This window comes from Esox lucius, chromosome 3, assembly GCF_011004845.1.
Source record: "Esox lucius isolate fEsoLuc1 chromosome 3, fEsoLuc1.pri, whole genome shotgun sequence".
Taxonomy (NCBI): Eukaryota; Metazoa; Chordata; class Actinopteri; order Esociformes; family Esocidae; genus Esox; species Esox lucius.
The window spans coordinates 4,762,761-4,789,930 of record NC_047571.1 but is presented as its reverse complement, the minus strand read 5'-3'; the positions used below and the strand labels follow the sequence as shown (position 1 = coordinate 4,789,930).

The 27,170-nt window shown below is 40.7% G+C and overlaps 1 protein-coding gene across 2 annotated transcripts in view; it reads right to left on the bottom strand.

Moving 5' to 3' along the window:
- Positions 1 to 1,800: 1,800 nt before the first annotated feature.
- The window catches only part of LOC105018053 (glypican-5), a 179,959-nt gene continuing 154,589 nt past the window's right edge, over positions 1,801 to 27,170 (bottom strand). For both annotated transcript variants that reach the window (XM_034291477.1, XM_034291478.1), the window contains one exon: positions 1,801 to 3,075. In XM_034291477.1, coding sequence (XP_034147368.1) covers positions 2,897 to 3,075 — 179 coding nt within the window. In that variant the 3' untranslated portion in view covers positions 1,801 to 2,896. The remainder of the gene's footprint in view (positions 3,076 to 27,170) is intronic.

Sequence of the window (27,170 nt, the reverse complement as noted above, 5' to 3'; positions counted from 1 at the left end):
TGAAAAAGTTCACACTTCATATGCTGTTGGTGTATGAAAAGGGCTACATTCTTAGTATAGTCATAATACAAAATATATTTCTGATATTATTGCATTGTTTTTCTTACAAGAGGGGGACAAGCACAGTAAATTCAAAGCTATTCAGCAAACAAAACAGAAACAGCCATTCCAAAATGTATTCATTCAACTGTCAAAAGGCTTCCGTTGGGAGATATATATATATATATCTCTAAATATACTCAATAAAAATCAAGCAATCTATGTACAGTACATATCAATACACACATGGGCACATTTGGGGACTTCATCCAACGAGTGTGTATTTGTCTTCCTCTACGTACACTCTTAGAACTAGTGGTGATGACAGGAACTCTGGAAATCCTCAAGAAACCTCAGAACATTGTTGGGGTGTGGTGGACGACATGCAGTTCAGCAGGTTATGTAATCGTATTTTGCAGTAGCTTGGTGGTAGTTCGCTAAATTCAAATCCAAGCAGTGTTCACATAATGTAATATTTTTACGACTATCCAGTAGTAGGTAACTACTTGAAATGCACATATCTTTTCTTCCAAAAAACCAAAAATGGCCTCAGACCCAATAAATTCTCACTTGAAACAAAGTTTGTGTTTAATATGCTAAATAAAACAGTCTTTTAACATTATGGCTCCAAAATATAGCTTGAGTGATCGGTTCTAGCAATTTGTAGTAATTGACAATGCAGATTTACATGACAATCTTTCACAAACCTTCAGTTAGTATAGAGAAAGTTTGCCAAAACCAGATCCTGAAGAGAAAAAGTACTGTAGCTTATCTCTACAAAGCTAATTTAACCAACCTGATCCTAATAATTTGCTGCATGAAAAAATAAATCAGATTAGTCACATCTGGGGTTGGAGTAAACCTACAATTTGGTATATCTCCAGGAACTGGGTTGGACAGCCCTGGTTAATGGATTCTGGGCAAACCCTTTAATGGTTCAATGTATCAATAGTTTACTAAAAAAATCTGAGTTGAGTGGAGGTGTGGAGAGGAGGTGTGGCTTTATATTTTGTGGGTGTCCAATAGTAAATGTCATTTCTGTTTGTTTAATAACAAACAGAAATTTCATATTATCGTTTAATATTTGTTTATAGTTGTTTAAAATTATAAGCACATGCCAAGGTTGAATACAGAGTTTTGTAGCTTTAGGGACACTAACCTGAGGCTTATGAGTTCTTTAAAAGCCTGTATATGGAAATCCAAAAGATGAAGTCGTATTTATTATTATTAATGATCGTTAACATTAATATGACTCCTATTACATTAGAGTATGTAATATGCATAAATATTAACATTTTAGTATATTAATGTAAAATGATTAACCGGAATTACATTTATGCTTACACATGACCAAAACTAAAGAAAAAGCCACTCCTCCAATCTAATTAAAAAGATCACAAAAATGTTCCTGTTTTAACCTCTGTACTTCATAGAGAACCCATCTAAGAGTAGTTCCTTGAGGAACTATTTTGACCCGGAAAGATTCTGCCTGAGTGGCAATTTATAGCCCAAAAGGGTCTTCCAGGCAATTTTATTTCTAAAAGTGTATAAAATCAATATATTCTAGTGTTGCATAGATATACAATATGATAATGAGAGCATATCCAATCAGCTATGCCGCCCTGGTGAAAGGTGATTGTGTTATTCTTGTAATCTAGCATGCATTCTATATGAACTAGACACTTTATAAGGTAAACCTAATCTAAAATCGGTTATGACACCCTTTTGCCTTCATCTGCTTCAAGGTTCGATGTGTTGTGCTTACAGTGATGTCCTTCTGCAAACCATTGTTGTATAAAGCAGTTATTTGAGTATTGGTGGCTTTTCTGTCAGCTTGAAAGAGTGTGGCCATTCTCCTACTACAGCTCTCATAAACAAGATGTTGTTCGCTCACAGAACTGCTACTCACTGGATGCTTTCTGTGGATCGCAGCATTCTGTGTAAACTCATGAGGCTGAAGTGAGTGAAAATCCTAGGACAATTGTACCACGTTCCAAGTCACTAAGATCATGCTTCTTCCATATTCAAATGTGAGCCAATAACTACTAAGCCATCCATTTCTGTTGGATTTCTTATAGGCTACAAAGGCCACATCTGAAGCAGAGGTCCACCAGACCTTCCACAAATTTGGACGGAAGTGTCTGGCAATGAGATTAACGAGCAGGTGTACCAAATTAAGTGGCCAAGAAAATAAACAGGTGACCGTTATAAAATGTGTTAAAACCCAGTAGAGGGCTGGCTAGAAGAACAAAGTGTCCACACAGAGAAGTAATGTAGAACAACAGAAACAGCAGCAGAAAAGTGTTTGTTCATGTTTTTCAGCAAACATCGCTCATGTATGGTTGTGCGTGCGCTTGCGTGTTCATCTGGCTGCCTGTATATGTTTAAGTGTGTGCGTGTGTCTGTGTGCGCGCAAGCGGGGTACGTGCCTTTTTCTGTCCTGTGCCATGGTCCATCCCACTGGCGGAGTATAAGAGCGCATTGTTAAAGCAGAGCTGTGGGAGGAGCCTAGTTCCTGGACACCCCCCCCGGACCCCCTCATTCACAGCATACACACTAAGCAGCAGGGTGAGTATTACAACCATCTGCCTAAGTGTGTGTGTGTGTGTGTGAGGAGCTCGAACACACACACCAGCATATGTAAGGGACACCGCAGTCCCTGTCCCTCCCCCAATCGTCATCATCCACCACTCCTCTTCTTTCTCTCTTTCTCCTCTCTTCTCCCTCTTCTTCTTCCGTAACCTCATTCCAGTCTGTGCATTAGGATTCAGCTTTAGAGGAGTTTAATTTTTTTCGGGGTGTAGTCCGTATTGAGTGTGTGGAGGGGGCCAGGCCAGTAGGGGGCAGTATGCTGTGTTTAGAGCAGGTTCCACTGTAGAGCCAGAGTGGCCAGGATCAGGGTGAGGGCCATGGGTAGAGCCAAGCAAGCAGGGCGGCATCCTGCACCTATTGCCTTCACCGACGGGGGAAGGTGGACTGCTGGGTTAACTTCCATTGGTTTACCTTCGCCGGGCACATCTGGTTGATTGTCAGTGGCTGTGGAGAGAGCAAGAGACAGAGAGGGAGAATCCATAAAATAACATATTTTGCACAGTGTCAACCAACAGCAGTTAACTATAACAATGAATGAGTAGCAAATACCATGTGCCACCGGCATCAGTGTGGTTTGGTTCTTCTGCTTTTTAACTAGTCCTCCTTGATAACCTAACACCAATTTTAGGCATGTAAGATATATTTCTCTGATTGGTTTATCTGCAACATTTGAAGCTAGCTTTAGTTAGTGAGCTTACGGAGTGTTTGTATTTTTTTATGCAACTACACACAGCCCCTCAAAACTAGCTCAACAGTGAGCTACCTAGGCCGCTGAGATTAGTCTCATTTTGACCTTATTCCTCTGTCCAATATTAAACATGTTTTTTTTATTGGCAATCGAGGAGAGGTGCAGCGAGACTAAGGAATGTGGATAGAAATTGTCTCATTGTGAAATTTGATGGCTATTCTTCACTTGTCTCATCAGGCAAATGTTGTTTACAGGGATGGATCTCAAAATAAATACCACAAATGTCAAATGACAAAAGTCACTCTCTCGAAGTTAGCTGCATGATTGAGATCAGGGGTCTTGCAGAGGGCGGTTAACAACTAAGATTTACCTCTGACACTGTTCCTGTGAACAATGGATGTCTACAGATGTTAACTACTGACATCATACTTGTGGGCCGTGGGTGTCTAGAGAGATTAAATTGTGAGGTGTAGTGAGGTTTAACTACTGACTATATACTACTGAACCGTGGATGTCTAGAAAGGGGCATTAGAAATTAGTTTACTACCCAAATAGTGTGTGTTATTATTCGAATAGTATTCGGTTAACCGAAATTCATGTTTACAAAAACTACCAACACAACATGAGCACTACCACATGACACGCAAAGGAGTGGTTGTCGTTCTAACATTGGCGCAATGGCCGTTTGTGTGAGAAAAGAGCGAGTGTGCATATGGAGCAAAAAGTGTGGTAGACACGTAAAACTCAGCTACGGAATAAGACCAAAAATTAATCAACACACAAAAAACATATAAAAAAGCCAGCCCAGTTCTGGAACAGCATTCTTTGGAAAGATTAAACTAATATCAACCTGTACCACAATGATGGGAAGAAAAAAGTATGGAGAAGGCTTGGAACGGCTCATGATCCAAAGCATACCACATCAACTGTACAACACGGTGGAGGCAGTGTGATGAGCATGCATGGCTTCTAATGGCACTGGGTCACTAGTGTTTAGTGATGATGTGACAGAAGACAGAAGCAGCTGGATTAAGTCTGAAGTGTGTAGTGATTGCTGAGATTCAGACAAATTCAGCAAAGTTGATTGGACGGCACTTCAATTTACAGATGGACAATGACCCAAATCATACTGCGAAAGCAAGTTTTTTAGGACAAAGAAGTGGAATATTCTGCAATGGCCGAGTCAATCACCTGATCTCATCCCGATCGAGCATGCATTTCACTTGCTGAAAACAAAACTTATGGCAGAAAGACCCACAAATAAACAACAACCCGAAGACAGCTGCAGGCTCCAAGGCCTGGCAAAGAGGCACAAAGAGGAAACCCAGTGTTTGGTGATGTCCATGCATTCCAGACTTCAAGCAGTCATTGCCTGCAAAGGATTCTTGACAAATTATAAAAAATTAACATTTTATTAATGATTTTGTCAATTTGTCCAATTGCATTTGAGCCCCCGAAATAAGAGGACTGTGTGTGGAAATGGTTGCAATTCCTAAAAGTTTCATACAATATTTTTGTTCAACCCCTTGAAATAAAGCTGAAAGTCTGGCACTTCAATTGCATCTCAGTTGTTTCATTTCAAATCTATTTTGGTGGTGTACAGAGCCATAATTATGAAAAATGTGTCAGTGTCCAAATATTTTTGGACCTAACTTTATATTGGGTCATTCTGACTGACTGAGCCACCACACTTTTACTTCTTTGATTGACAAATGTAAACACCAAACACGTGTGAAGGAGCACAGGTTCTAAAAATTATTTAAAAACCTTCAATGTTTAAATGTCATGGTATATCATAATTTGTAAAAAATTGAGATAGGAATTTTTATAGTACTTAAAAAAAAAGGGCAGAACTGAATAAACAAGTAGTCGAATGCTAAATTAATTTTGGGTATTCGAATATTCGACTATCTGTTGGCATCCCTACTACAAACTAGTAACCCTTAGATGACTAAATAGGTTAAGTACTGGCTACAAACTAATGAACAGTAGATGTCTAGAGAGGTTAACTACTGACAACATACTAGTGAACAGTGAATGTCTAGAGAGGTTAACTACTGACAACATACTAGTGAACAGTGAATGTCTAGAGAGGTTAACTACTGACAACATACTAGTGAACAGTGAAAGTCTAGAGAGGTTAAGTACTGACAACATACTAGTGAACAGTGAATGTCTAGAGAGGTTAACTACTGACAACATACTAGTGAACAGTGAACGTCTAGGGAGGTTAACTGCTGACAACATACTAGTGAACAGTGAATGTCTAAAGAGGTTAACTGCTGACAACATACTAGTGAACAGTGAAAGTCTAGAGAGGTTAAGTACTGACAACATACTGTGAACAGTGAATGTCTAGAGAGGTTAAGTACTGACAACATACTAGTGAACAGTGAATGTCTAGAGAGGTTAAGTACTGACAACATACTAGTGAACAGTGAAAGTCTAGAGAGGTTAACTACTGACAACATACTAGCTAACAGTGAATGTCTAGAGAGGTTAAGTACTGACAACATACTAGTGAACAGTGAATGTCTAGAGAGGTTAACTACTGACAACATACTAGTGAACAGTGAATGTCTAGAGAGGTTAACTACTGACAACATACTAGTGAACAGTGAATGTCTAGAGAGGTTAACTACTGACAACATACTAGTGAACAGTGAATGTCTAGAGAGGTTAAGTACTGACAACATACTAGTGAACAGTGAATGTCTAGAGAGGTTAAGTACTGACAACATACTAGTGAACAGTGAAAGTCTAGAGAGGTTAACTACTGACAACATACTAGTGAACAGTGAATGTCTAGAGAGGTTAAGTACTGACAACATACTGTGAACAGTGAATGTCTAGAGAGGTTAAGTACTGACAACATACTAGTGAACAGTGAAAGTCTAGAGAGGTTAAGTACTGACAACATACTAGCTAACAGTGAATGTCTAGAGAGGTTAACTACTGACAACATACTAGTGAACAGTGAATGTCTAGAGAGGTTAACTACTGACAACATACTAGTGAACAGTGAATGTCTAGAGAGGTTAACTACTGACAACATACTAGTGAACAGTGAATGTCTAGAGAGGTTAACTACTGACAACATACTAGTGAACAGTGAATGTCTAGAGAGGTTAAGTACTGACAACATACTAGTGAACAGTGAATGTCTAGAGAGGTTAACTGCTGACAACATACTAGTGAACAGTGAATGTCTAGAGAGGTTAACTACTGACAACATACTAGTGAACAGTGAATGTCTAGAGAGGTTAACTACTGACAACATACTGTGAACAGTGAATGTCTAGAGAGGTTAACTACTGACAACATACTAGTGAACAGTGAATGTCTAGAGAGGTTAACTACTGACAACATACTAGTGAACAGTGAATGTCTAGAGAGGTTAACTACTGACAACATACTGTGAACAGTGAATGTCTAGAGAGGTTAACTACTGACAACATACTAGTGAACAGTGAATGTCTAGAGAGGTTAACTACTGACAACATACTGTGAACAGTGAATGTCTAGAGAGGTTAACTACTGACAACATACAGTGAACAGTGAATGTCTAGAGAGGTTAACTGCTGACAACATACTATTGAACAGTGAATGTCTAGAGAGGTTAACTACTGACAACATACTAGTGAACAGTGAATGTCTAGAGAGGTTAACTACTGACAACATACTAGTGAACAGTGAATGTCTAGAGAGGTTAACTACTGACAACATACTAGTGAACAGTGAATGTCTAGAGAGGTTAACTACTGACAACATACTGTGAACAGTGAATGTCTAGAGAGGCTAAGGAGATTAAAAGAAGGAATAATAAATTATGCAAGAAACTGCCACAAATATGGGAAAGGCTGAGTCAACTTTGAACCTATGTGAAATTTGCCAACTCACGTGTAATGGGGTATGTAGCGTAATACGTAAATATCTTGCATTCGCCCACTACCAAACTTATATTGGCCACTTATAGGTTACGAAACTAATGATTGAGGATGGAGAGAATGTGGAAGACAGATTTATACTGTAGTTCTCCTCTGCAAACCCACATTACAGCCATCTTCAACAAAGTACCAACGGCTTAAGCTATCGCAAAAAGAAGTGACCTCTTTGATCCACGACATTTCAAACCAGCTGTGGAGTCAGTAGGCGGTTGTGTGTCTGTGTGTTTGTGTTTTTTCCACACACACATTCATCTGTATGCCACACTCTTTAAGGACATTGATGGGAATCCAGTGCGAATGGTTATCATTGCCTTTGAACACAATAGACAAAGATGAACAAAGCCAGCACTTATCCCCAATCAGACTGATGTCGTTGTTTTGACTACAATGAATGGGATGCATCTGGTTCGTAGGCTGGAAGCAAGACCCTTCAATATCAGCCATGCGGTGGCTTTTAAATCAGCACAGTTTTCACAATGTTTCATGTCTTTAATGTCTCTTTTTTTATGTTACAATTTCTTTCCCTCATTCGTCACTGCCTATTTCTCTTCATCTCATTATCTGATTAAACTACTACTTCAACTAATACTATTACTCCTACATCAACACAATTGACAAAAAAGAAAAGGATGGGTAGACAATTGTCATTTGAGAGTTCCTTAAAACATTGACAATTTTGGGAAATTTCTTCAACATGGAGACAGTCTACTCTTTTTACTGGAAAGGCAGTTCTTACTGAGTCAGTACATTGTCAGGGTTTTTCTATGGTTTGATCAGTAACCATGGAACAAAACGTTGGCCAAGGTGTAATGCTAATTCAGGGTGAGCACTGGATATTGCTTCCCGTTTGCATATCCCAATAGTTTAAATAGTTTTTGTTTTGACTATGTTGTAACTTGGATTCTTTTGACTGATTGTAGAGGATTGGATTGTTAGTAGTTTTCAACTCACCATGAAGGAGATTGTCCTGAATTGCAATACAAGTGTTTGAAGTGGATTTTCTATAACTTTATTCATCAGGTAAGTACACTTTCAGCTACAGTAACGACCTGTGAGCAACTAGGGTCAACTGGTTCAGAACAGCAGATTTTTCACCTTGTCAACTCTGTGATTTGATTTAGCATACATTTGGTTACTGGTTCAATGCTCTAAGCACTACACTACCACTAGGCTACATGTCACATCTGTTTTATACTTCTTTCTCTCTCTCTATCCCCACTTTATATACTACATACATTTTCTTTCAATTCCTAGTGACAACCTCATCTTCTCATAATTCCCAAAGGGCTCAGTAGAGTTTGGACCTGCAGGAAATCAGCGCAGTCATTACTTTTGAGGGTTATGCTGCTTCAAACAAAGCACCCTAAGTTTTGCTTTCAGATGCTCTACCTGCCCAAGGGAGTCTCTAGGGCACCATGGCCATGTATTCCCAAACCCCAAGTGCTGTAGAGCCAATGACCCGGGGCTTTCGGCCACGCCAGTAGCGACAAACCACTCTTTGATCATTAGTCTTCGGCAAGGGCTTGCTTTTCTCATTACCCAAAAGGAACACCTTTTCAGCCTTGTCAGTACTTTTAATGTAAAGTAGTTTACATTCTATATATTTAGTATCAGCAATCCTCTAAGGCCCAAAAGAGCTACAGGACCTACATTTCTTCACTAAACTTTATACATTAGTTTTTCTTTTTATGTCTGTTTGTCTGACAGTTGACAAATCCAGAACAGTCGACAGTGTTATGTGCTGCAAAAAAAACTTCCAAAAACAAATGCTTAAATTAAGAACAAACATTTCCCAATTGAGTGACAACATTTTCTGAAAAAAAATGGAGCAAGCCTTGCATTCCAGTATTCCGTTTTCAATCTTGCCCAATTGTAAGAATCAAATTGTATTTGAATTAAACAATGTCTCACCCCATTGGCAATTTCAAATATTTTTACCACATTTCACTTTTGAATAGGTATTTTTTGCAGTGTAAGCGAAGTTTTGACATCAACATGTTTGTGAGTATTCTTAGTGATGTAAAACGGTGAGGAACAGCTAACGACCAGTCAGAAAGCAGATAATCACTCAAAATAAGACACATTGGTAAGCCTTGTTGTGCTGTATAAAGCATGATTCTAATAATATTCTTCTTCCATTTTGTTCCTAGCGACGGTTACCCATTTCTGTGTTACTGATGTAGCCTACATAATCTTATTTATGTGTGTGTGGGTCTGTGTGTGTGCATACAGATTTAACTATTCTGGTGTGAACAAATATCCCTGCAAGGATATAAAAAGAAAAAAGATAATGTGACATTGTGAGGACATTTCATCAGTCCCCAAGAGGAGAAAGGCTATTTTTAGCATGGGGGTTAGGGTGAAAGTTCAGAATAAAATTTAGAATACAAGCTATGGGATTGAAGAATAGGAGTTTAGGATTAAGGTTAGGGTTTTATCTGGTCTAAAGCTTACAATTGACTACACATTGCAGGGGTATTTAACTCTTACACTACGAGTTACAGGACTAGTTTGTTTTCAGTTACACCTAATCATTAATTGAACCCACCTGTTGTCCCAGTTCTGAATATGCCCCTATTTGCAGGACTTTTTGGTGGAGGTCAACTTAGTAAGAAACTTTAGTCAGTTTAACAAAATGCTTAATGGTGTCTAGCAAAATATTCAAACTGGGTGTGATGTTAATGCGTGACAAAATGATCTAATGTCGAGATGCTCTACTGACACCAGGGAAACGTATAGCACCTCGGCTTTGTTTGATGGCTTGCATCCATCTTCCCCTTGATCAAATTCCAGAGGTTTTCAATGGGGTTCAGGTCTGGAGATTGGGCTGGCCATGACAGGGTCTTGATCTGGTGGTTCTCCATCCACACCTTGATTGACCTGGCTGTGTGGCATGGAGCATTGTCCCGCTGGAAAAACTATTCTCAGAGTTGGGGAACATTGTCAGAACAGAAGGAAGCAGGTGTTCTTCCAGGAAAACCTTGTACTTGGCTTGATTCATGTGTCCTTCACAAAGACAAATCTGCCCAATTCCAGCCTTGCTGAAGCATCCCCAGATCATCACTGATCCGCCACCAAGTTTCACTGTGGGCGTGAAACACTGTGGCTTGTAGGCCTCTACAGGTCACCTTCTAACCATTAGACGACAAGGTGTTGGACAAAGCTGAACATTTTACTCGTCAGAGAAGATGACATCACGCCATTCCTCTACGGTCCAGTCCTTATGGTCCTTTGCAAACTTCAGCCTGGCTCTTCTTTGCTTCTCATTGATGAAGGTTTTTTTTTCTAGCTTTGCACAACTTCAGCCCTGCCCCTAGGAGCCTGTTTCGAACCGTCCTCACCGTGCACTTCACCCCAGCTGCTCTTTGCCATTCTTTTTGTAAGTCACTTGATGTCATCCTATGGATGTCGAGTGACATTTGAATGAGTTAATGGTCATCTCGGTGAGTAGACAGACATTTTCACCCACTGCCAGTCTGTAGCTTTGTTGTCCCCAATGTCTGTTGCTTGACCTTGTTCTTATGAACCGCCATCTTTAAAATGTTCAGGATGGAAGCAACCTGAAGCTCACTGTATCCCTCTGCCATTAGAGCCAGAATTGAACACTTCTTTTCCTCACTCAAAGCTTTTGTCATGCTGAATAGTTATTTTGTTATTCAAATTACCTTTGAGGTACTACTTGCACTGTTTTTGCCATCCAGCTGGTCCTATTGCAAGAGGATATTGATGACCACACCAGGGTTTTTTATACTTTTCCTCAAATTAGATTTGGTTCAGGTAATCACCTAATCAGTACCTCATTAAGTAAAATGAGTTGTGCCTGTGTTGGAATTTAACAGACACTGGAATGGAATGGCTGCCATACATGTAGAGATGCAGATTTAAGAAAAATTAGGAGTGGTCTCTTTTTTCAAGAGCTTTATATTTCCTCTGTCTCTCCCATCTCTATCTGACAATTTTTCATGCTGTCCCCTATTTGAATCATGAAAGTGTCATTGCAAGGGAAGATTTATACCTGCACAACATTGCTAGCACACACAAACACACATGCACAAACAATAGGCTACACACACAAACAAACAAATACACAAACACACGCATGTACACACAGTGCCCTTGCACTCAAGTCAAACAAGTCAGGGCATATCCTTGACCCAAATGCACAGCAAAGGAGACCGGTTGAAAAAAAAAGGTCTGGTGAAACAGACATTCATCTGTTTACAGTATTTCTCTCTCTCTTAAATTTTCCCCCCAATGTCTGTCATTCGATTGCTGTTGTTTTGTGTTCTCTCTGACTTTCTTTTCACTCGTTCAGCTGAGCCCCATGACAAAAGCCTCTTTGGGGGGGCTTCTATCTAAGAAAGGCTAAGGGAGGAAATTGTGAATTCCTCTTGAAGCAGATAGACGTTTGATTTGTGTGGCCAAACGCAGCTTAGGGGAAACACATGTGCAATATAAGCGGTACAGAACAGCACATTCATCGCAAAACCTGGAGGTATACGAGGTAATCATGAATCTGTTATGAGATATTGTAACCTGAGGGTTCAGCGTGTTAGGTGAAAGCTCTGAGAAAAACCTAAACAGGCTGTATTACAGTAATACAATGGCGAGAGAGGAAAAGAGACAAATGAAGAGTGTGAGAGAGAGAGAGAATTTATTTCAGGCTTTTCAATGATCAATTGTAAACACTGTTGCTTTGGCAACACACATTGTCTAACTTTATTGCTCAGGCAATTTATTTTTTAAAGCATTATTCATCAAAATGAGAGAGAGATGATAATCAAATGACATGATATGGTAATCTAAAGAGGCTAAAAGACAGCAACACTCATCTGGCTAAAATCATTCTGAACAGAATGGAGAGGAGGAAAGAAAAGGAGAGAGAGCTGAGAAGAGATGGGTGAAGAGAAGGGGCGAGACCAGCGCACCCTGCGAAGACTCAATCTGGCGTTTCGGCAGGGGGCGGGTAAATTCATCATTCCATGTCAGCTATTGGCCAAAGATATTCATGTTTAATTTTTGCAAACAATAATGGCCCCATCACATCTTATTATGGACTCAGACAGTGTCAACATTTACATTCTTATGTAAAGCGTGCCGTGTCCCATAGAAAATGGAATTTCAATAAATCTGAATGAGTGGAGGAGTTTAAGTATCTAGGGGTCCTGTTCACGAGTGAGGGAAGGATGGAACGGGAGATTGACAGACGGATCGGTGCAGCTTCTGCAGTAATGCGGTCGATGTATCGGTCTGTCGTGGTGAAGAAAGAGCTGAGCCGCAAGGCGAAGCTCTCGATTTACCAGTCAATCTACGTTCCTACTCTCACCTATGGTCATGAGCTTTGGGTCATGACCGAAAGGACAAGATCCCGGATATAGGCGGCCGAAATGAGCTTTCTCCGCAGGGTGGCTGGGCGATCCCTTAGAGATAGGGTGAGAAGCTCGGTCACCCGGGAGGAGCTCAGAGTAGAGCCGCTGCTCCTCCACATCGAGAGGGGTCAGCTGAGGTGGCTTGGGCATCTGTTTCGGATGCCTCCGGAACGCCTTCCTGGGAAGGTGTTCCGGTCCCGTCCCACCGGGAGGAGACCCCGGGGAAGACCTAGGACACGCTGGAGGGACTATGTCTCCCGGCTGGCCTGGGAACGCCTCGGTGTCCCCCCGGAAGAGCTGGAGGAAGTGTCTGGGGAGAGGGAAGTCTGGGCATCTCTGCTTAGACTGCTGCCCCCGCGACCCGGCCCCGGATAAGCGGAAGAAAGTGATGTGATGATGATGATGACTGCAGAGGTATGACTAATACAAGGTCCTATTTTATGATGGACTGGCAATACCGATATCCATGTATAACTATTATAGATACAGCATGATTGCCCCCATCATAAAATTACAAGTGCACATATGTTTTAGGCTGTTTCTGGATGAAACATCAAAGCATCACTCTAAGTGTAACTGCTGTGTAGGGTTATAGCTATATGGGCACTATTTTAAGTGCCATTTTAAATAAAATATATATGTTTGTTACATTCTAGCAGATGCTCAATCTATTGAGATGTACTGTTTACATTTTGTACTGATCCCCTGTGGGAATAAAACCCTCATCCCAAGCATTACAACCAGCATCTACCATTTAGCAACTGAGCGCTGCGTTGAGTACAATCAAAGGGGAATTGCCTGAGAACTGAAGACGAAGTGCCTCTAAACAATAGCTGGCTAGTTACAGAGAGAGAGAGAGAGAGAGAGAGAGAGAGAGCGAGCAAGAAGAGACACAAAGAGAGTAAGGGAGGAGCAAGAGAGAGAGAAAGAAAGAGAGGAGGCAAGCTGTGTTGTCGTCTGCCCCGAGATGGAGCGGTACTCCTCGGGGATCTGTCATCCTCTGCTCAAGGCCGAGACAGGACAGGCACAGAGAGCTCAGTGTCAGGGGTGATGTGGCTCAGAGGAAGGGTGCGTGCAGGAGTGCATGCGGGCACGTGTTGAAGAGGTGATCCCGGTGATGATGTTTGTCACCATGGGTATATTTGAGGAGGGAGGAGGAATGGGTGGGTGGGGGGGTGGGGGCTCAAAGGGTTCAGAAATAGTTGGTCAGCCGGTGTCTCACAGGCTCAAGGCTAGAAGCATCAAGCAGCCTATTGTTTCCGATGTGGTCCAAACAAACCTGTGATCGCTGACACAAACTTCACACTCTTTTGGACACAAACACACACTCTCTCAGCAACATATCCTTGTAATTCTGAGGTCTATACAGATACTTTCTTTAAACCCAGTCCTCTACTATAGGCCCAATAATTGCCCCAGTCCAGTTATCAAGAGCTGATCTAATAATGTCAAAAATCCTAACATAAGTGGAAAGAAAATCTCCTGAATCAAGCTGCTTTTGTAAACGCTGCCTTGGAGCTCTTTTTAAAGTGGCTGAATATATAAAACCTTTTGTGGAAGATCCCATTTCTACTCAAGGCCACATCTCCCTTTAGAGGACAGGATGGATGGTTGTGATTTCCCCCCCATGAGTCCCACACTACTGAATGGATACTCAAAGACACTGCAAGGCTCATTCAGCTCTGTTCTCTCCTATTGGTTCTACCAGTTACGCCCAATGTCGTGACGACCAATACATAGTTCGACTATGTCTTATCGCACCCTATGAGTTTGGGAGTGTCAAACATCAGGATATGTACCCTCAGAGACGTACCTGCCAAGCTTCTTCCCACAAGGCTCACACAACTAGGAAGATAGCCAGTACCATTACGCTTGTGGAAAATAGAACCAGGGTTTTAGTGGCACCACCACTAAAGCCTGAAGCTCTTCTGGCCTATATTCACAAATTGCCTCAAAGTATGAGTGCTGACATAGGACCTATTTACCCTTTTTTCATAATGAATTAAACAGACGGGAATAACCCAAAATCAGCACTCCAGCTACATTAAAAGGCTTTGGGATACAGGCCTTCAAAGTGGATGAAGATATAGAGCTACTGCTATCCTGGAGGTCAATGCCATACTGTTTGTTTTTTAAGGAATTGATGCAGCTTCTTGTGGCTCCTGATAGAACCAGTTTGATTAATCCAGGATCATTCTCAACAATGCTCCTTCAATGCTGCATGTGTGTGGGGGCAGAGGGAGAAGTGCCGAATTGAAATCCTTTACGAGAGTCCCTGTTGATTTAATGGTTACCCACACCGTGGGTCTGACATACCATCAGCCTTTTTTAATGCAACCCTCCACACACAAAACCAACTATAGTCTGTGCTTTTGGTTTCTGCAGAGTGCATGGAGGAGGATTCTACTGTGTTGATAGCAATGGGCAACATGTACAGCCGCGTGTGCACATTTGTTCATATTCTTTGCAAGCTTGTGAGGAAATAGCACATTTATAGCTAATTTCTACTCAGCAATGGTGGATTTATTGCCTTCTATAAGAGGACAAAATGAGTACATTGAAAACAACATTGAAAAGCAAGCAAGCTAAAAATCTTAAAGACAATTTGTGTTCAACTTTGAATAAGCCAAATGGGTGCAGTGTATTTGAACGCGGACCAACACAGATTTGGAATTGAATCCAACACCGGAGATTTCCGTGTGGCTGCCATCCAAACTGAGAAAAGAGCATAGGACTGCCATGATGAACAAATAGGGTTGACTGCTTTGTTCAGGGACAGAGCAACTGGTTGTTTTCACCATGCCAGTTCAGGGATTTAATCTAGCAAATGTTTGGTTAATGGTCCTGAATGAATCCTTGCTGTTACCGTATGAGAACAGCTACTTCCAACCAGACCAGTCTGAATGTCAGTTGTTCATCAGGTACTCAACTGCTCACTTGCAAAGTTGTGTGACATGGAGATCCTTTATCAGTCCTGATGACTTTGCCGAAGGTGATTGCCAATTGAAGATTTTTTGGGAAGGTATGAAGTATGAAGCAATTAGAGAGAATAAATAAACTTCAATTAGTGCTGCACACGGCTGCTAGAATCCTAAATAGAACCAAAAAAAATGAACACATTACTCCTGTCCTAGCATCCTTACACTGGCTGCATGTTAAGGTTAGGGCTGATTTTAAGGTTTTACTGTTAATCTATAAATCAATACATGGACTTGCTCCTACTTACCTTGCAGAAATGATTCAGCCATACATACCTACACGTAACCTACGATCGCAAGATGCAGGCCTTTTAATTGTACCTACAATTTCTAAACAAACAGCTGGTGACAGGGCCTTTTCTCATAGAGCTCCACTACTGTGGAATGATCTGCCAATTAAGGTTAGAAATGCAAACTCAGTGCAAACTTTCAAGTGTCTACTAAAAACTAATCTCTACAGCACGGTTTATAATTAGGTTTAGCCTGGCCCGGGGGCGTGAAGGTGACCAGTAGGCTTGATACTGTCCACGCTTGCTGTCTTGCCAGGTGGGCTCTCGTCGCCACTGGGATGCCCTCCCTCCAATGCCTTTCGGGGGAAGAGTCACTGGCTTGTTGTTGACTCTCTGTTGCACACTTGTGCAATTGGGCTGTACGCTGCTGGCAATACTCAGCCCTCATTCAGGGGGATTGCGGTTGGTGGGTGTCCCTTTGGTTGATGCCTGGCAATGCCCCGGGTAGGGCCACAGTGTCGATGGACCCCCCCGTCTCAGTTCCAAGGTGTTATGCTGCTATATTATTGTGCTGGGGGATATGAGGAATGCACTTTCTAACTTTTCTCAGTCTCCTCCAGTTTAAATTTAAGGAGGAGATGAGGTCCTGGTCCACACCTGCGGATTACCTGGTTTGGGGGGCCCGTTGCTGTCCTTGTCCTTGTCCACCTGGTCATACTTTTGACCTAGTCTAGAATCAAATAGACTCTGGATTTAGCCCAGAGAAATGTATTTATTATTCCAATTGGACTCAATATCTCACCCGGCACAGCCAGAAGAAGACTGGTCACCCCTCTGAGCCTGGGTCCTCTCTAGGTTTCTTCCTATAATTCGGCTTTCTTAGTGAGTTTTTCCTAGCCACTGAAATTCAACACTACTGTTGTTTGCTCCTTGGGGTTTGAGGCCAAGTGTCTCTGTAAAGCCCTTTGTGACAACTGCTGTTGTAAAAAGGGCTTTATAAATACATTTGATTGATAGATTGAGAATGAACAGTTTCTCCAAACCCCTCTAACCCCATTGACAGATACGGTTGTTCTTATGTCAAGCATTTCTTTGTTCTTATTTTTTATTTAGGCAGCTAAGTAGCAAGCTGTGTCTTGCTAGCTTCCGTTTTACATTTATGCTATCTGTTTAGTTAACATAAGCTACTTGGCCTAATGTGTTTATGAGCTGGCAGTATGGGATTAGAGACAGGGAAGTAAAATGTTTCTCTGTTATCTTGCTAGTTAGTTAGCTATATGTCTTCATGTATTAACAACATGCTTTTTATGACAATGGCAACATTAGCACATCTGCTAAGATTGGCTGGTTACTGATAGAGCAAGGAATATGCCAAGTGAGAAGCACTACTGTAGTACTGCACTACCACCGTCTTGTTTTAAGTATTTTAACAATGCCGGCAGTAGTTATCTTAAAGCAAAATAAGACTGACTACCATTACTGTTTAGAGGCGTTTAATACACTCGACAAAAGCATTAGACCACCTCCCGAGTCTGTTTTCTGCTTAACTTAAGGTAGATACAGCATCTGTGTTTACAGTAAACACACGTCAAACTTTAGGTAACGTTTCCAAAAACATTGAAGTTTGCAGACATGCTTAGCGCCTAAGTCCTAGAGGAAACACGGTCATCCTTTCAATAATCACCCATGATTGTAATGTTGCTCCTTCTACAGACACGCTGACAGAGACAGACAGCCACATGCCCATCTGAAGTAGTTGAAGTTGAGAGAATCTCACCCACCTCTCTGTGCACAAATACACACACACCCACATATCGGGTCACTGCGTCGGCAGGTGCGACGATGATGCAGGATTAGGGACTGTTATGTACATGGCAATCCGGAGACAAAAAGGCTTTAATAAAAATATGTATAGACATCCAGGAAGGTGTGGAGGCAGGCAGGCAAACGTTGCTAGACAGGCCCCATGATGACAATCTCTCTGGGGAGAACACCCCTCCGCTAGACTGCCCTCCCTGGTTACTGCCGCAAGACGAAGGAGCTGTGCTGAATCGGCAGTTTCTGTTCAGCTCAGCCGAAGCACATCAGTTTACTCAGGCGCACAAACATACGCACGCACTCACATATCACATATCACACATCACACACGGAGGTGTGTGCGCCGTCAAGGAAGTGCCACCGCCACGCACACTCATTCTGCCTTTGACACACATGCAAATATAGCTCCCTGTCATACAAATACACCCACACACACACATGTAGGAGCACACTGTCACACACACACACACCGATCTGGGGTACAGTGAACATAAACATATCACACAGTAAACTGCATAGTAGCCAAGACCAATGTGTATTTTTGAGCTAGGGTGTGTTAAACGTGTGTGTCTGTGCAACAAGATCTCCAAATTAACTTCCAAATCTGACGTTTGTCAATTTTCTATAAACATGTATGGGTGAGATGTTAATTATAAGCATTGTTTTCTGTTATGCAAACATCTATGAATATCATGTATCAGTATAGTCCAGCACCAGGATGGTTGAGATAAGGATTATTGTTAGGTATTAATTTAGTTTGTCTATTGGTACCCATTGCCCTTAGTGGTAGGTTGAAGTTATATAGAGTGCTTGTTTACCACTGCATTGTGTTATGTAATGTTCTATGGTTTGTGCAGGCCCAAGGAAGAGTAGATGCTGCTTCTGGCAGTAGCTAATGGGGATTCTTGTAAAATCTAAATATAGATATTTTCCCCACATGCACAGACATCCAACATAGAACTGGATCTGGAGTGAATCCCCTGGTGTGTTTGAGTATATATTTGTGTGTGCAGAAGATGGGGGGGGGGGACAGACAAGTAGAGACAAAGGGGGAAAGACAGAAAGAGGATAATACAGAAAGAGAGAGTGTGAGAAAGAAATGTGGTTCTGTGTGCTGTCAGAGAACTGAGATATATCCAGTTTTGTCCCTGGCAGCAGAAAACCTATCCACAGCACCACGCTGCTAATACACCAATCAATAGCTATTACATTCCCTGGAACATGCCTGCCCTGGCCCGGCAAGCTATCACAAACACACACACGGCTCGTATGCTACAAATGCCTCCCTTACTGCAGATATGGTCACTCGTATGACAATTTAAGCGTCGCTGCACAATCAATAATGATGGTAACAGTACACACTCTTCGAAGTTGACATTTTTCAGTTCAACACAAGCCAGTACTTTTCTCGACCTATTCCTCTGAGAGAGATTCAGCGCACATAGTGACAGACCCCTGTTACGGGTTCTACAGAAGTGGCCTCGATTAAGACGTGCGGCATATTCTGGTTTAACAGTTCAAACACACAAGCCCCCTGTCAAAAATCTAAGTCATTTTATCGTCAAATGAATAAAATAACATAGCGTCGTTCTGTGCAGTGAAATTCTTATGACAGTGAAATTCTTATCGGCACGTGGCATTAAGTAAACATAACATTATAAACCAGCAGCAGTTCCAAAGAGTGTAGAAAAGGGGTATTTGGACAATATGAAAGGAATATGAAATATTCTAAATATAAGTGTAATGTGCCTATGAATGGTACATTAATATATGCTAATGTACACTGATTGTGCACAGAAAGTCAGAGTGTTGGAAGTATTCATGTGATCACTATGATCATAGATCAATGTTGCTCGTTGAGAAGCCTTATGGTCTGGGGATAAACCTGGTGACTGGGTTTAGAGCACTGGCTTGGCCGACTGTCTCTGCCCATTTTCTCTGTCTTCTGCTTCATAGCTTCCTTCCTTCTGTCTTATGAGGGCAGCTGGGTGTCTCCTTGTTTTTAGGCCAGGGACACCTGCAGAAAGTTCTCTTTAGAGTACAAAAGGATGTACAGACAGACAACACAGAGAGAAGTACATCGGAGCAAATGTTGTCTTCTATGAATAAAGCTTATATTATTACTTAAGACAGTTCAGTCTGCTTTATCTTCCCCTTGAATAAGCGTAGGAGATACAGCATTTTTTTTATTGTCTTGTTCTGATTCCTCTTTGTTGGTCCTGTTTGGTTCACTCCGTGTTTAGAAAGAAGTGACCTTCTAAATTGGGTGGTTTGAATTTTGCCATCTGAGCAAGTGCATGCACATGTGCGTTCATATGTGAATGCATGCTTCCATCTGTGACTGATGTGTGTTTTATGTTAGAATTATTAGCACTCGGTGAAGCCGTTAAAAGGGATTCCGACCCTGCCTAACCCATAGAAAACTGCTACATTGAGAGACCTGATTACAGGCCTAATCAACAGCGCATCTAGTGACCCTGAACTCTGACAGCAGTCAGGATTAAGACAGCTAAGGATTACATACACAGGAAGGAGTAAAGGAGACTCAATTAACACACACACACACAATGTTCTGCATATCTGATTACCAACCACAACGGGAAATATACACCTAAGTCAGTTGGCAGAGTGACTCGCAGTAGTGGAGGAACCAGCGGGAGGAAGTATATTCATATATGTTTCAACTATACATTAACAATTTCATGCTGGCACTTCTGTGGGAATTGAACCCATAAGCTCTTTGAGGACCCATAAGAAGTTATCTTAGGGGTAAGAGCATCTGAGCAGTGATCAAATCCAGGGGTTAACAAAAAGAAAAATCTGTCCTTCTGTCCATGAGCAACGAAGTTACTCTAATTACTCTGCGATGCTTCTTTCCCAGAAATAGCTTTTGGCCGTGGTGTGTTGTCCATTTACCACAATCCCCCATGCCTTATTGCTTATATACAGTTGTGCTCATAAGTTTTCATACCCTGGCAGAAATTGTGAAATTTTGGCATTCATTTAGAACATTTTATTTAAGCATAGTGATCATATAGTTGTTTGGCTCCTTTTGAAATCATAATGATAACAGCAATCACCCAAATGTTTACATTACCTTGAATGTTTGGCTTTGTTACAGACACACAAGGTGACACATAAAGGTGAAATGGCAATTGAAGGTGAATTCCCCACATCTGTGGCTTTTTAAAATGCAATTAGTGTCTGTGAATAAATAGTCAATGAGTTTGTTAGCTCTCATGTGGATGCACTGAGCAGGCTGGATACTGAGCCGAGGGGAGCCAAAAATAACTGTCAAAAGACCTGTGTAACAAGATAATGGAACTTTATAAAGGATATAAAAATACATCCAAAGCCTTTCAAATGCCAGTCAGTACTGTTCAATAATTTATTAAGAAGTGGACATTTCGGGGATCTCTTGATACCAAGCCAAGGGCAGGTAGACCAAGAAAGATTTCATCCAAAACTGCCAGAAGAATTGTTTGAGATACAAAGAAACACCCACAAGTACCCTCAAGACAAATACAGGCTGCTCTGGAAAAAGACGGTGTTGTTTTTCAATTAGCACAATATGATGAGACTCAAACAAAAATTAGCTGCATGGTGGAGTTGCTGGAAAGAAGCTTTTACAGCGCCAATGCTTCAAAAAAGCCTGGTTACAATATGCCCGACAACACCTTGACACAACTCACAGCTTCTGGCACACTGTAATTTTGGAGTGACGAGACCAAAATAGAGCTTTATGGTCACAACCTATGGGTGCTATGGGTAACAATTTACTTGAAGGGGTGTGCATAAGAGTGATACTGTCATAACCATGACATGACACATGAAGGAATCATTTTGAATGTTTATAAATGTTGTCATTAGGTGTCGTTCGGATGATTGTGTCATTTTTTATGCAAGATTGACATTGTTTGGGATGTCTTTGTTATGACAACTTGACATTAACTGAGACAACATAACCTTCCAATGACTTTGTTAGGACAAGTTGACATTAACTGAGACAACATAACCTGTCAGTGTCTTTTTTTATGACAACATGACAGTAATCAAGACAACATAACCTGTCATAGACATGGACCTAATTACAACTTGAAGAAACTATTTAGCCAGTATTCTGTCTGCCATAAAAGGAACTTTGCTGATCCTGATTCTGGTGCTCATACTCAGCATATTGAGCATGCATGGCAGAAATACAAATGTAAAATATTGAGTCATAGAGTTAATTGAACTTGTGAGTCACTGAAAATTCACCTCAAAATTATGGATTGGCACCACTGGTTACCAATACGCCATTATAATGGTGTCTTGGGCAGACTTTTCCATGATGTGAAAAAACAAGTCAAGTTAATATCAATGTTTTTTGCAGGAACATAGTTTGTACTGTAATTATGCTAATGTTGATGCAGGACATCCATTCATGTAACTAGTGGTTTGCATGAAGAATAGGCTAAGTAATATATATTTATTCAAGAGGTAATATCCATAATCCATTTTGTTAATATGTTTACAGTGCAGTAACCATTATTAATAATGTAGACTGTCTTCAAACAGGTGTGACATAGAAAATGTATGGTCGCATTTGGGGTTGATATAGAATTTTGAAGGACACTTTTATATTGAAGGACACTTACTACGGTTGGCATATATTGGACTGATTGACGTGGTCGTGTTGCTTTGGGACTGTTAACGATCAAAACACCTGCGCGTTCTCGTAACTCTTCAAGGAAAAGCCATGTCTTTCTCATCATTTATCCCGTTTTCTAGGTAGGTAAAGTACTCTGGACATTTAGATACAGTTTGATAACTTGCCTGTTAAAGTGTATATAGAGGGTTGGAAAAACATGGTAATGTTATGATTATGACAGAGACCCATGTCTAGGTAAAATGCCATGATAGTGGTGCATTCCTTTGGAAAAAAATCTAATTTGTTACTGTTTTTCGAAAACAACACTCCTGAGAATATTCCTAGGATTAATATAATAGAATTTTGTAACTGTATTATTTAGGAACTTTGCAATCGTTGCATTGTAAGTGTTAGCAATTAGCTGGCTGCGGTTGGTTATTAGCTGGCTCCAGTTAGTTGCATGCTAGCTCCAGTGAAGTGTTTATCAGTTCCGGGTAGCACTTTGCTAACTTACTCAGCCATGTTCTATTTGTGTTAACATGAAGGTAATTTTTTAAACTATCACTATCTAACCTACTTTATAAATAATATTTTCAATGTGATTATATTAAGAATAGTTTATATTACTTAGGATATTGTTCATGCAAAGAACAAAGGTAGTGTACATGAATGGATGTCCTGTATCAACCTAAAAAATTAGAGTACAAACTGTGTGTTCTTGCAAAAAACGACATGAGCTTATGTCCTGTGTCAACATGAACAAATGACACTACACTCTTATTTAATGCATATTTGTAAACCATTAAGAGAGTAAGGGTTATCATTGTTAAACATTTGTTCAAGTCTTGTTCATCATTGTTCATCAAAGTTAATTGAAGGTAACTACTGCATTTGTTAATGGTTGTTCATGTACACTTATCGTAAAGTGTTACCAAAGTAGGACTGTTGAAAGTATTATATATTTTTTTAGAAAATATTTTTTGTGCAAAATCAATAAAGGAAATGTCTTCCTTTTGTTAAGGTATTTAAAAGCATTTGACAGATCATCTTTACGCCAGTATTTGACAAACTTAATGACATCTTTATGAAAAGCCCAAATTGTACCACTTTACTTGAGGTCAAGAAAAATATTAATGACACTGTTATGAAAGCATTTGACTGTGTTAAAATACTTCATGACAAGTCCAAATTGTACCACTGTAGTTCAAGGTCAAGGAAAATATTAATGACACTATTATAATGGTCTCCTGACAACCAATGTCAAAACCAACCACATATGATAGTTGTATTTAACGCTAACACATAAAGCTAAATAGTTTCTACAAGTTTGATAATCAGGCCTGCTATGGCATGTTTATGACCGTTAATGTTTATGACTAACTGAGCCACAGCATGGTTTGGTGGTTGCTACTTAGGTGACTGGAAGTTCCTGCAACGGGGGGTGGAAACCAGCCAGCACATCACTGGTACCCAGCTCCCAGCCATCATAGACCTCCAGCACAAGCTGTGTCTGCACAGGGTGTGCGGCATCATCAGGGACCCTTCACATCCATCCCACAAACTGTTTGCCCTCCTTCCAACGGGCAGGCAGTACATTCTTCATTCTTGCACCAGCAGACTCAGGAACACTTTCTTTCCATCTGCTGTAACCCTGCTGAACTAGGTGACCCATCACTAACCATACCCACCCTTTGTACTACTGGACTCTGACACTGCCTTGCAAAGTCAGAAGTTTTCAGTTGTTACAGGTACATGTCTACCACGGGAACCTCATTGCTGCTATCCCTGAATTTCAGTTCCACATGCTACACTACTCCTTCAATTTAATTGTACTGTTCTTGTTCAATTACAATAAAGTTGAATCTAATCTAATGTTGTCGTGGTTAATGTCAAGTTGTCATAAAGACATTGACAGGTGATGCTGTCTTAGTTAATGTCAAGTTTTCCAAACAAAGACATTGACAGGTTGTTTTGACTCAGTTAATGTCAAGTCATCATATGTGAACCTTGCATAAAAAATGACATAATCAACCGAATGACATCTAATGATAACATTCATAATGATTCCTTCATGTGTCATGTCATGGCTATGACAGTATCATGACAATGTCATGTCACTCATATGTACACCCCTTCAAGTAAAGTGTTACCATGCTATGTTTGGATAGGGGTCAACAAGGCCTATAGTGAACAGAATACCATCCCCACCGTGAAGGATTGGTGGTGGCTCACTGATGTTTTAGGGGGGGGTGTGAGCTCTAAAGGCACAAGGAATCTTGTGAAAATGTATGGCAAGATGAATGCAGTGTGTTATCAGAAAATACTGGCAGATCATTTCATTCTTCTGCACGAAAGCCACACATGGGATGCTCTTGGACGTTCCAGCACAACAGTGACCCTAAGCACAAGGCCATGTTGACCCTCCAGTGGTTACAGCAGAAAAAGGTGAAGGTTCTGGGTTGGCCATCACATTCTCCTGACCTTAATAGCATCGAGCCACTCTGGGGAGATCTCAACTGTGCGGTTAATGCAAGACGACCAAAGACTTTGCATGACCTGGAAGCATTTTGCCAAGACGAATGGGCAGATATACCACCTGCAAAAATGTGGGGCCTCATAGCCAACTATTAAAAAAGACTGCATGCTGTTATTGATGCTAAAGGGGGCAATACACAGTATTAAGAACTAAGGGTATGCAGATATTTGAACCGGGGTCAGTTCATTTTTGTCTGTGTTGCCATGTTTTGTTTTATGATTGTGCCATTTTGTTATGACCTACAACTGAATGTGAATCCCACAATAAATAAAAGACATGTGTTTTGCCTACTCACTCATGTTTCCTTCACAAATGGTACATATATTACCAATTCTCCAAGGGTATGCAAACAGCTATGCAACACAAAAATGACTGGATGTCCACGGAAGACAACAGTGGTGGATGATCGTAGGATCCTTTGAGGTAGGCATATCATTATCCAAGTCTATCATGAACAAAAGACTTCACGATAGCAAATACAGAGAATTCACCACAAGGTGCAAACCATTAATAAGCCTAAAAAATTGAAAGGCCAGATCAGACTTTGCCAAAAAACAGCATTATTTGGACAGATGATTCTTTGGAAGTTGATTGGACGGCGCTTCACTTTACAGACGGACAATGACCCAAATCATACTGCAAAAGCAACCCTGGTGTTTCTAAGGCAAAGAAGTGGAATATTCTGCAATGGCCGAGTAAATTACCTGATCTCAACCCGATCGAGCATGTATTTCACTTGCTGAAGACAAACCTTAAGCCAGAAAGACCCACGAACAATCAACAATTGATGACAGCTCCAGTAAAGGCCTGGCAAAGCATCACAAAGGAGGAAACCAAGCGTTTGGTGATGTCCATGAATTCCAGACTTCAAGCAGTCATTGCCTGCAAAGCATTCTTGACACAGTATTAAAATATTTTTTGTATTTATGATTGTGTTAATTTGTCCAATTACATTTGAGCCCCTGAAAATAGGGGACTTTGTAGGAAAATGGTTGCAAATGTTTCAAATTAAATGTTTGTTCAACCCCTTGAACTAAAGCTAAAAGTCTGAACTTTCATTGCATCTCAGTTGTTTCATTTCAAATCCATTGTGGTGGCGAAAAGAGCCAAACATTTGAAAATACTGTCAGTGTCCAAATATTTCTGGAGCTAACTGTATCTAATCAATATACACCCCTATCTCCTGAAGGGGTAAATACTCTACTGTTCAAAAGTGTGGGGTCACTTTGTAGTGCAAAGAAAAATACATACCTATGGCCAATAAAAAGAAAAGGTTAAGATGGGCAAAAGAACACAGACACTGGACAGAGGAAGCACTCTGCCTAGAAGGCCAGCATCCCGAAGTCACCTCTTCACTATTGACAAATAGAGACTGGTGTTTTAAGGGTACTATTTAATGAATCTGCCAGCTGAGGACCGGTGAGATGTCTGTTTCTCAAATTAGACACTGTCATGTATTTGTCCTCATGCTCAGCTGTGCACCGGGGCCACCCACTCTTTCTATTCTGGTAAGAGACAGTTTGTGCTGTTCTGTGAAGGGAGTAGTATACAGCATCTTCAGTTTCTTGGCAATTTCTCCCATGGAACAGACTTGATTTCTCAGAACAAGAATAGACTAACAAGTTTCATAAACTTGTTAGTCTGGCCATTTTGAGCCTGTAATCAAAACCAAGTGCTGATGCTCCAGATACTGAACTATTCTAAAGACAGACAGTTACTCATACATAGTTTCTTTAATCAACAGTTTTCAGCGGAGCTAACATAATCACAAAAGGGTTTTCTAATGATCAATTAGCCTTTTTAAATGATAAACTTGGATTAGCAAACACAACATGCCATTGGAACACAGGAGTGATGGTTGCTGATAATTGGCCTCTGTACGTCTATGTAGATGTTCCATAAATATTCCGTTTCCAGCAACAATAGTCATTTACATCATTATCAATGTCTACACTGTATTTCTGATCAATTTGATGATATTTTAACGGACAAAACATTACCTTTTCTTTCAAAACAAAGGGAATCTGTAAGTGACCCCAAATGTTTGAACGATAGTGTATATCTCATCAGGGTGCCATGTTGCCTATTTGTTCCCAGTGTTTATTTAGTTGAACCTTAATTAGTGTTTGCTAAAGCAGTAGCTACTCTTCTTAGGACCAAAACAACACACAACAAATAATGCAACACCGACCAGCATTTAGAGACACCAACAGTGTCTAAATGTAAAATACAACCTAATACAAAAAAGGACAACGTGTTTTAGAGTATGGTTAATCTCTAGTAGGTGGCACAATAGCCAAAAAGCCATAAATTGCAGTATAAGTATGACAACACAAATAAACC